General features: G+C 33.5%; 1 protein-coding gene across 4 annotated transcripts in view; it reads right to left on the reverse strand.

Moving 5' to 3' along the window:
• Positions 1 to 12,370, reverse strand: part of ATF7IP (activating transcription factor 7 interacting protein) — a 109,631-nt gene that overhangs the window by 18,354 nt on the left and 78,907 nt on the right. For all 4 annotated transcript variants that reach the window (XM_077756441.1, XM_077756442.1, XM_077756440.1 and 1 more), the window contains 4 exons: positions 10,316 to 10,392; positions 9,613 to 9,701; positions 5,553 to 6,191; positions 1,187 to 1,251 (listed from right to left, as the gene is read on the reverse strand). In XM_077756441.1, the coding sequence (XP_077612567.1) occupies positions 1,187 to 1,251; positions 5,553 to 6,191; positions 9,613 to 9,701; positions 10,316 to 10,392 (870 nt within the window). The remainder of the gene's footprint in view (positions 1 to 1,186; positions 1,252 to 5,552; positions 6,192 to 9,612; positions 9,702 to 10,315; positions 10,393 to 12,370) is intronic.

The raw sequence follows: 12,370 nt of genomic DNA on the forward strand, positions 1-12,370 counted from the left end.
GTCAAGTGCATAGAGCTATTAAAGTGATTAGGTACTTTAACTGGTGATTAGATTAAGCACAAACACTATATATTTTCCAACATTTAAAATGTTGATGAATTCTACAAAAATTACATTAATATTAATTACTATACTAATATTAATACCAATATTAACTCACCAAAATGCCAAAAGCAACTTCAAAGCTAGAGTTAAGTTACACAAAATAATCTAAATCTATGTTTCCTCCCTTAAAAAGGTAATGATACGATAAGATACAGTGTGCTATACTACTAACTGATATCCGAAGTGACAAAGTCAACCCATCGTCTCAAATCATTCAAAATGGAATTTAAAAAAATTTTTTGAACTCCACAATAGCAACAAAAAAGGACAGTACAACACAGATCTAAAGAACCAGTATCTTTGAGTAGAAAAGGCTGATAGGCATCTTTTAGTTCCAGCACATAAACGTAAATTTATGTTAAAAGGTAATATCCCCAATTTCCAAAGTATGGATATGGATCTGTCATGAGGATTAATCCAAATATGCATACAAAGAGCTTAACATTAGGCGTGACACATGTTGTGTAATAAATGCTAATCATAATTACTTTATAATATATTATACTGAGATGAGCTCCAAATGATTAAGGTTTTTAAAATCTGTAAAACTCAGATTTTACAAACTTAAAGGAAACAATGCCTTGACATTAAAAACTTTAGGCCCAATCTGAAGATAATGATGTAATTCTAAATCTTACAATTATAAATTTTTATAATGACTTCATTGAAAATGACTCGTTAACACACACCACAATGTAAAATCCAAAACTAAAAATTCTTTTTTTTTTAAAAAANGACTAAGCCACCCAGGCGCCCCCAAAACTAAAAATTCTTAACCAATCCTTAAAGAAAGTAACAGAATCCACTTGCTGCAGTGTATTTATAAGGTCCACTTTTCAAAATTTTCTAAATTTCAAATTTATCAAAAATTGCTGGGGTGCCTAGTGTCTATTTCAGAGTCTGTGTCTCCCTCTCTCTCTGACCCTCACCTGCTCACGTTGTCTCTCTCTCTCTCTCTCTCTCTCTCCCCTAGAAATAAAATAAAAATATTAAAAAAAAAAAAAAGAATATCGATGGAAATCCATTATCCCTGAGGACTACAATTCTAATTTTACTTTGAAACAGAAGGAAAAAATCTTACCTGTGATGTGCTATCAGCTGCCTTTTTATTAACGGAAGCATCTATTGTTTTGTTTGTCTGGTTTTCTGAGGAGTCAAAAAAAATAGCCATTTTTAAAAGCACCCACAAAATGTAAAAGGTTTGGTTGCTATGTATGCAACAATTCCTGTAATTTTCTCCAATTATCTTTTTTCTCTCAACTTGTCATTTATGTAAATGAACTCTCTCATAGACCACTGCTAGAGTAACTTTCAGGAGAGCAAATTTTTTCTCTACAATAGAGAAAAAAATTTCACATATCCATTGCCCAGAATACTTAATTCTATCCTAGGGAATATCTTTGGAAATAATTTAGGATATGCAAAACTTCAATGTCCTAACATAAGTAAATGGTGAAATAAAATATAATTCTTCCATACTATATATCTTTAGAGAAAAAGATTTAATGACATGGCAAAAAATAAATTCATTGGCAAAGTAATAACACAATGATTCTGAGAAAATTTACATGCATAATCTCAGTAGTTCAATCAGATGATTTTTCTTCAGTCAGTTTTCAATTAACTTGTTTTGAGTTTGTTATACACATGCATACATACACACACAAGTTACTTCTAGGACAGCAAAGAAAATAAATCACACATGGTTTTCTGCCTCAACTTCTAAAGAGAAGGTATTAAATTTTATCAAATGTCTTTAGCATCTACTGAGGTGATTATTTAGCTTTTCCTCTTCGGTAATGTGGTGAATTTTCAATGTTGAAATATCCTATCCTTGCTTTCTGTAGATAATAATGTTCTTGGTTAAAATATGGGATTTCTTTCATTCCAAATCATCAGAACATGCATAAAGTAAATCATCTGTGCTAAGAACAAGGAAACAGAACTATGTATTTCATTATATATAAAATATACACATACACACACACACCTGCATGTCAAAACATTTTGGAGAAACATCTACCTATTAAAAGAGGGTTTTCCAAGGCTAGAGAAGTAAAAAGGAGGCCCTTATAATTTCTCCCTACCCTATTCGAATTATCTTAGTTTTCTTGGAAAAAGAATATTATCAATATATTCTTTACTTTTTAAAAAATATCTTAAAATTTCTTCATTTATAATGCATCAGCATTTGTTCTGGACTGTGTAGTTCCCGAAACACTACTTAATAAAAAGCAAATTCCAGGTTATTGATCCTATGTGGCAGAGTATTAATATACACTGATGACATTACAAAACATCAGTGATTTACCACCACAGGTTTTTATACATCATATTAGAATATATTCATTTGGACTTAGAAGGATCTTATTCACAGGAATACAGTAGTATTTCTTAATCTAAGTTTTTAATTAACATTCCCTACTCCTTTATTGTAGACTTATTTTGATTCTTAATGTAGCAGTTTACCATTTCACTTATAATATCTACTTCAGATGGCTATAAGTCAATCTATCAATAAAACTGGTCAGGGTGAGAAATTAGAAACTGTATCTTAAAATCTATCATTTGGGAAACCTCTATCTTATTATTCTTAAAAGATACTGTCACTTTTAACCAACAATGTATTTTTACTGGAGTCATAAAAGTGTTTTTACAGGAGTGCCAATTAGTAGTATTCCTTATTAGGTGCTGGGTATTTGGTGTATTAAAATGAACTGAATGCAAAACTTTTAAGTTATTTTCACAACACCATCTCATCTGGATCACTGCCAGAGCTTCCTAACTGGTCTTCCTAACTCTACTTTTACCCTCCAGTAAGCATTCTTCTTATTGCAGCCAATGTTCATCGATGTCACACTCCTCTGCCAAAATCCTTTAATCCCACTGCCCACCATCTTCCATATATTATCACGTATCTTTTCCAGACCTCCCACATCCTCTCACAGAAACCTCATATCCTGACATTCATCACATTTATAGTTTATTAGTTATTTAACGGCAAGGTTTCCTATTTAATTGTGAGCTTAGTGAGAATGGGAACTATTTTGCACATTTCTGTGTGCCTGCAGGATTTTGGAATAATTATAGGTAATGAATATGTCATGAATAAATAATATTAAGCCTCGCAGTCTCTTAGGGTGATTTTTACTTTACTGCATAAAAGAAAATACTGAATCTGTGAGGACACATGAACTATAAAGTACAAATGCATGCATTCTAGTTGGATAACATATGTCCTCATTAATTCAATAATAACCTACATAAGTATAAGACTTAAAAAGTTTTAATTATAGAACTAATTTATTTATCATATTACAAATACATTAAAGGTTGGCTTCAACCTTCATATTCAGCCAAAATCTGCCATATGGTTTCAATTTAGGTTTTGGGAAGCCTAAATAGCTAAAGGCCTACTTTAATGTCATTTATGGCACCTCTAAAATTATGCATGATTAAAAAAATATATCATTTCATTGGATCTCATTCTAGTTAACATTATGAACAGTATGCAAAGAAAGTTTATTATCATTCACATTTATGAACTTATTCAATAAGTTACTTTCAAATGTAGGTATGCACACTAAATAGAACTTGAAATGATGATCTCCTTAATATAATGTATACAATAAAGTACATTAAAATGTGTTAAATAAATATGTTAAAAAAGAAATTTTAAGTGTTCAGTATAAATGTATATTATCACATAAGTAGAATGATGTATTGATTAAAAATGATTTTGAAAACCGTTAGTTTTATATACAAAACAATTAAGAACAGTCAAGTAATTAAATAATATAAAGCAGACTGACACTTACTATGACTAAACAGAGTACCCTAGCTAGATAATTTTGGGAAAAATATACCCCTTGTGTCAACAAATGTTCATAAAAATTTCAAGAACACAGAACAATTAAATTAGAACTCTGATACCTGTATAAGTCTTTAGCATATGAGCATTCATGAAACTAAACAGTATCTTTTAAGTTATTTATTTTTCTTTTCAGGCCATGACCTTTTAGGAAAACATATATTTAAGAATTAATCTTATTTTGTGACCATGAATTAAAAACAGTGTCAACTGAGGCTCAATCTTGCATAAAGCAGAAAAATTCCAAAATCACATAAAACAATGTCCATGAGAAATCACCTTCTACCTGACATGTTAAAAAATAGTAAAGATTAGAAAAAGAAGTTAAAGAAAAATGAAGTAACCCCTTAAAATCTTGTTCACTGAGCTCATTTAAAAAGCAAGCACCTTTCAGTGCTACAAACATGGATTAGTGTCTGAAGAATGAGGTGGTAGCAGATAAGACTAACAAATATTGTTATTATACTATGCAAGCATTTACATTTTAAATGTACTAATAATTGCATTTTTATATAAAATTTCAGATTTCTTCTTTTATCTCAGATGTAAATTTGTATGAAGTTGATATTTAGATCCAGTCTAATGTTAATTTTGATTAGCCACCCATTTATTCCCTCAACAGCCTTATGAAATACAATTACTATTTATATGAGAAAATATACTTAAAGGGCAAATACACTACTAATGGATACATAGGAAACTAAAGAAAACAAAAGGCTTGTATATCTCACTTACAAAAATAATTTTGTATTTTAGAAACTGTTTCTTATATTTCATAGTCACTATATCAATAAGAGAGATATTATAACAATTTCACTATACACATTATGCCTACCCATATTGCCATTTTACAACAGTGAAAATAAATTTGAGACCAGAAATGAAGAATAAGTAAGTTCAATAATGCATACAAATGTGTGCTTTCTAAAGACAAAGACGACATAGTTTTACAGATTTTAAATACAGGTAAAATTCATTCCTCCTTTTTTGTAATTCTGGAAAGTATACAGACATATACAAATGTAATCATATAATATGTCACAGAGGAAATATATGAAAGAGAAAATAAGAAGTGGTCAGTTTATAATAAGTTAGAGAGAAGAACCTGTTTTTAGATTGTTCAAATTTAGAAGACGTGAGTGATGAATGCACATAGGATTTTTCTAAATGGGCAGGGAAGATAATGTGGTTTGTCATTTCCTCTTCTAAGCACATACTCTATAAAGTAGATACTTTAAAATAAATTTGTTCTATTCAGATATTCCTGCCAAATGCATTATAAGAGAAATTCATAATGCTTGCCTCAAAGCCTAAAGGAAAAATTTCACTCAGATTAGGAAAAATTACTAAAAGCTAAATTACAAACGCTAACTTTTCATTCAAAATAAAGTCTCAAATACCACTTTAACAACATCACTTTTTAGGTAACTAAAAACTTACTAAAAATAACCTCCAGGATATTCTATTTAATTTCTTATTCAAATAAAGAGAGCATTTTCACAAACACAAACGTTCAGTTATCTAAAGGCCATTAACATGCTTGTATTTCTATTATGAAGCCTATATAGTAACTTACCAATCCTTGGGGTAGTAGTGCTGCTCTGTTCTGCAGGAGATGAAGTACTAAAAGCAGAAATTGGAATTTTCATCTGTATAGGACCTCGATTATTTGATGGACTATAGAGTCCCGATGGGCCTACTGTAGGTAAAGAAGTCCTTGTGGCTTGTACAATAGAGTGTGCTGTGGGAACAGCCTGTACAGCAAGTGTCGTTCCTAATGGTGCAGCACTGGCAGGAGAGTTCCTTTGAATACTAGGGCTGGCCACAGAAGGAACATTGTTTGGTTTAGATGGGTTTGGCAAGGCTGGCAAGGATACTGGATTTTTGGTAAGACCACTCACAGCAGGTGGGCTTTGTACAGAAATGAACTCAACGTTGCCAGATGGTTGATTGGTCACTAAAGTCCCTGGATGGCTCTGTAGGAGTTGAGGCTGGGAGGATACCGCAACAGGTACATGCAAAATCACTGGTAAAGGTTGTAAAGAGATTGTAGGTTGGGGATTTCCACTAGGCACCTGAGTAGTAGCAACTACGGTAGCTGTGTTGGGTGCAGGAAGAACTGACGTTGCTGTCAAAGAACCCGAAGTCACTGGAGTCTGCAACTTAGGTTGACTACTGACAACTGTTGGAGGAGTGACAAGATTGGTTGAAGATACTATAGAAAGAAAAAAGAAGTCTCAGTTTAAATGGCTGTCTTCATTTATCAGCTAGGATAATACAATACAAATTTAATGCATTGCAACTGCTATAGTAAAGTTTTTCATAATAAAATTCCTTCAAGATCTAAATTTTGGAAGTCTTTTTAAAACTTAATTTATTTTCAGAGAGAGAGTGCAAGCCAGGGAAGGGTAGAGAGAGGGAGAGCGAGAATCCCAAACAGGATCAGAACCATCAGCACAGAGCCCAACGCAGTGACGCTCAGGCTCATGAACTGCAAGATAATGACGTGAGCAGAAATCAGGAGTCAGACACTCAAACGACTGAGCCACACAGGGGGCCCTTCATTTTGGAAATTCTTAGAGTTAAATTTATAGAAACATTTTTGCATCTATGTTTGGTACACAGCTTATGACTAATATGGAAGACTGATGTATCTGAGTATCAAAACAGTGTCTGAAAATTACTATCATTTCAGAGTAATTGGTAAAATGGCTAAAAAACACTGAACTTGGTGAAGTTGTACAGATATTTTTGAAATGACAGTAAAAACATAAATGCCTTAAAACAATGACAATATATAAACTCAAACAGACAATCTAGTAAGAATCGTCACTATTAATGAATAAAGTAAGCTTGGTCATGGTATTTTATCATTTGGACCATGTGTGAAACCTCTATCTGTGGATTAAGTTTTATTGAATTACCTGGGAGGAATCAGGAAGGGGAAGCTGCCTCTACTGACACTCTGATGGCATTATACGATTTGGGAAATAACAGACTGAAGACGGGAGATGAATTAAGAAATAAGAGAGTTAATACCAAAACCAGAAAAAAAATCAAAATGCTGGTCACTAAAGTTTTATAGTAATTTTGGTTCAACTATTTATCTTTATTCTCATTTGAACAGGTTTCAAACTGATGACCAAGTTTCTTTCTCTCCAAAACAACAGGCACAGTAGAGCAGCAATTCTCAAAGTGTTATCTGGGAGGACACGTGGGGATTACTGAGACCCTCACAGGGAGCTGGGAATGCCAAAACTATTTTCATAACAATCATAAGACATTGCTTGATTTTTCATCATGTAAATATTTGCACTGATGGAGCTAAAGCAATGCTGAGTAAAACTTCTTGATGCCTCAGTACAAAAATCAAGGTACTGAGTGGTACCAAACTGTCAATAGATTTTTTTATCCCCAAACGTTCACAGTAAAAAATAAAGTCCGTTCCACTCAAGAACGTCCATGATGAAGTAGTAGAAACTATTATTAAATCTCAGCCCTTGAGTATAGGACTTAATATTCTGTGTGAAAAAATAGGAAATATACAACAATAATTATCACTGCATGCCAAAGCAGCATGTCTGGCTCATGGCAAAATGCTTGTACTATTGTTTGAGTTATAAAACTAACCTAACAATCTTTTTCACAGAAGGCCATTTTTACTTGAAAGCATGATAGTGTGATTATTCACACTTGGGTATTTAACAAATTTTCTTTTTTTCTTTTCTTCTTTCTTTCTTTCTCTTTCTTTCTCTCTCTTTCTTTCTTTCTCCTTTCTCCTTCCTTCCTTCCTGTCTGTCTGTCTGTCTTTTTTTTTTTTTTTAAAGTAGGGTCCACACCCAATGTGTAGCCCAAAGCGGGGTTTGAACTCATGACCCTGAGATAAAGACCTGAGCTGAGATCAAGAGTTGGCTGCTTCAGGGCACCTGGGTGACTCAGTCAGTTAAGTGCCCGACTTCAGTTCAGGTCATGATCTTGCAGTCTGTGAGTTTGAGCCCCACGTCGGGCTCTGTGCTGACAGCTCACAGCCTGGAGCTTGCTTTGGATTCTGTGTCTCTCTCTCTCTGCTCCTCCCACACTCATGCCTGCCTCTCTCTCTCTCTCTCAAAAACAATAAACATTTAAACCGACTGAGCACCCAGGTGCCCTAACAAACCTTTTCTTGAAAATAAATCCTGGCAGTCAAAGAAAACAACTAATAGTATTTATTGGCAATAATACAATTTGAGTTTTAAAACAAAAATAAGAACTTTGGAAAAATGTGTATCTGCCACTAACACCATAACAGCTTCCCAAATTTTCAGACATTTCTGACAAGAATCAATTTGATGTTTATTTATTTATTTTTAATGCTTTTTTTAAATGTTTATTTATTTTTGAGAGAGAGAACACGAGAGGGAGAGGGGCAGAGAGAGAGAGAGAGACAGGGAGACACAGAATATGAAGGAGGCTCCAGGCTCTGAGCTGTCAGCGCAGAGCCCAATGCAGGGCTCAAATTCATGAACTGTGAGATCATGACCTGAGCCAAAGTCAGACGCTTAACTGACTGAGCCACCGAGGCGCTCCAGAATCAATGTGATTTCTAAACAGTTTATTGAGAGGTGTCAATAATGGAAGTCTTACATAACTCAGTGAGTATGTTCCAAATGATTGATGAATAATATTAGTAAAAGATCCAACCAAGACAGACAAATGGATTTTAATGAAAAAATTAGAAAAGTTCATTGGTATGGTTTCATGTTCTACTTTGCAACTAACCATTAACTACTTGACTGTGTCAAAGAATATCCACAAATCCTCTAACATGGCTAGCCATTTCCCAACTACATATTTGTATGAGACTGAACTTTCTTCAAATACTTCAACCAAAACAACAAATTGCAACAGACTGGATGCAGAGGTAGACAGAAGAATCTAGCTATCTTCAACTGTCCTAAGTATAAGACAGTTGTTTTAAGTACAAGACAGATTTGTAAAACTGTAAGACAGTAACATTTCTCACTAATTGCTTTAAGCTTGGGAAATAGTTATTTTTTCATTCAAATATTTTATTTGTGTTACATGATATACGTTTGTTATTATTTTTAAATGAATAAACATGTAAGAGTTTGTATTTTAATTTCCAGTAAATATCAACTAGTATAAGCCATAAAAACAAAAGTTCTTTGGGAGTCTTAATACTATTATAAGATTATACAGGGATATGGAAACCAGAAAGTTTGAGAACCACTGAACTTGAATTTTTATATTTTCTTGAGTATTTTTTTTTAATGTTTTATTTATTTCTAGGAGAGAGAGAGAGAGAGACAGCGTGAGCAGGGGAGGGTCAGAGAGAGAGGGAGTGACAGACTCTGAAACAGCTCCAGGCTCTGAACTGGCAGTCAGCACAGAGCCCGACGCGGGGCTCAAACCCACGAACCGCGAGATCATGACCTAAGCGAAAGTCGGACGCTTAACCGACTAAGCCACCCAGGTGCCCCTTTCTTGAGTATTTTTAATACAACTTTGTATTTATCATTTAATTTTAGATAGATATGCTCAGTTCTTTAGATCATTTCAATCTAAAAAAAAAATTGTAAGAACAGAGAACCAAAGCTTTTAATTCCTAAGAAAACTTTGGTGTTTAAAAATATTACCTGTATTCACAGGGGTTGGAAAGGATGGTGGTGCACTCTCACTTACATTCCTTTTGGACTCGAGCATCTGTCTCACTGTGCCTGCATTTCTACAAAAAAATATATACACATATGGTATATATATGTACACGTACGTGCGCGCGCGCGCACACACACACACACACACACAGTCAATGCAAATACCATTCAGGAGACATCAATTTATGAATAGAGAAAGCAGTGGTCCATAGGAAGAAAAGGGTGGCTACATGTGGGTACTGTAGCACTAAAGTGCAAATGAGGATGCTGAGGCAAAGACGGCACACAGACCTCAGCATGCTGGGGTCTATGGCATTAAGGAAGTCTTAGATTCTAATGTCCTCAACATTTTTGCCAAAAAAACAAATGTATATCTTAGTATCTGTAGACATTAGTTCTTATTATCCCTAATCAACGCTCTTCTCATTTACTTTGAAAGAATACTATTTAGCACAAGTCAAATCTTAAATGACCTTTAAAGAAAGCCTTATAATAAATTAGCAAAGCCAGTAGCCACAAGTGAACAATTATAGCAAAACAAAACAAATACAAAAAAATATTTAATTTAGTATACCAAACATCTCTACAAAAATAACTAGGAATACATTCCAAAACTTTCTTGTAAAATTAAGAAAGTCAGAATCATGTTCTGTTAAAAACCTGATAAATTATTTACAATTCTCACCTGTATGCCACATTATTATTACTGCTATTGACGTCAACTACAGACTTTCCTGGTGATACAGGTGGGTTTGGTGGATTCTGGAAGAAAAAATTACCCAGGTAAAATAAAACCCAATATGAAAGGGATCTTTAAAAATAAGACCTTAACTAGACCTACTATGATCATTTCATAATGTATATGTGTTGAATTATGTTGTGCATCTGAAGTCAATTTAATATTTTTAAAAAACCTTGTACGCTTTCTCAATATATTATCTGTTACTTCCATAATATAGTAGAAAATATTACTAAATGAGACAAGAATTTGAATCTTGGCATTGCCACCTGTTAGTTGTGCCTTAAACAAATTACTTAACCTGTTGAAACAACTGCTTATTATGTGAAAGATTAATATAATAATTTAAATACTTCAATTTTTTAAAAATACTTCAATTTTTAAGAGGAGTAGATAAAATGTGAAAAATGGTTTACATGCTAATTAATATTAATAAATGAATCTAAAGAATAACTAGACATACTCATTCAATAAATATCTAGTGAATGCCTACTATATACCATACATATCAGGCACCAAATTACCAACAGAAACTCAACAAACAAGGTACATATTTATTCTTTGTCAAAAACAGGGGAATACCAATTAAGTGGTGCCTAAGGTCACAAAGCAAAATTCTCAAGTCAAAATTATTTTTACAGTTATTGTTTAAAAAATTAATACTTGCCACTAGGCAACTTGTAATTTCATAAAAAGATGTCTCAATTCTAAACTTAAGTATCAACTTACTTCAGGCTTTCCCCCCAAAAAACAGAATTCTTATACATGTTAATTAGCATTATTTGGGATTCTATCAGTAATTACACTATCATTATTTATTTCTTAAAAAATATAAATAACTCTGCTCAAGATTAATAAAATATAATAATAAATCTTTAAAAAAAATTTAATGTTTATTTTTGAGACAGAGAGACAGAGTATGAGTGGGAGAGGGACAAAAAGAGAAGGAGACACAAAATCCAAAACAGGCTCTGAGCTGTCAGCACAGAGCCTGATGTGGGATTTGAATCCACGAGCCATGAGATCATGACCTGAGCCAAAGACAGACACCCAATCGACTGAGCCACCTAGGTGCCCCAATAATAAATATTTTAAAAAGTGCTTTAAGATTACATCAAGTACATGCTACTAATCACTCTTTTCAATCAACAATTTTTTAAATTTATTTAAAATGTTTATTTGAGAGAGAAAGAGTGCACAATCAGGAGAGGAGCAGAGGGGAAAGAGAGAATCCCAAGCAGTCTCTGCACCAACAGTGCAGAGCCCAACATGGGGCTGGATCCCATGAACAGTGAGATCATGACCTAAGCCAAAATCAAGAGTTGGATGCTTAGCCAACTGAGCCACTCAGGCGCCCCTCAATCAACAAATCTTGATGCTTTTTATAGGATAAGAGGATAATTTTCATCAACAAGTTATGGCATTGTATTAGCTACATGTGTAGAGGAGACAAAAAAATAAAGTTACAATATATTGCTCTAAAGATGTTTAAAATCTGTGAACAAAAACATATGAAACAAATAGAAAAACAAATTAAAGTAACTGTGCACTGCCAATTTTAAAAAAACTTTTTGAGGAAAATGTTCATATAGGTCTTTTGAGTAATTAGTACATTGAAAATAGTTAAGATGAAGGCAAAGAACATTTCATGGAGAAAAACAGAAAAATGAATAAAGCATAATAAATAAACACAACTGGCTTAGAACACAGTATGGCCTCCTTCCATCATGGGGTAGACCAAATTTTCTTTGCCAGAATTCTAGAAACCAGTCAAGAGGTACAGGACCCCAAGCAATAGCGAGGCCAAGAAGAGATGCATTGTAGTGGGTAAGAAAGTCTGTTGCACTTACCTCCCATACCCCAAACCCCTCCCAACACAGAATGGCAATCAAAATTCCTCACTTGTGGCTTCTCCTTCAAAAAGGAAAGAGAAGAGTGGAACATTCATGCAACATTATGGCTTTTCAGGGAACTGCCTAAGGTACTGGTTTCTGTTTCACC

This window comes from Crocuta crocuta, unplaced genomic scaffold (assembly GCF_008692635.1).
Source record: "Crocuta crocuta isolate KB4526 unplaced genomic scaffold, BGI_CrCroc_1.0 scaffold262, whole genome shotgun sequence".
NCBI lineage: Eukaryota > Metazoa > Chordata > Mammalia > Carnivora > Hyaenidae > Crocuta > Crocuta crocuta.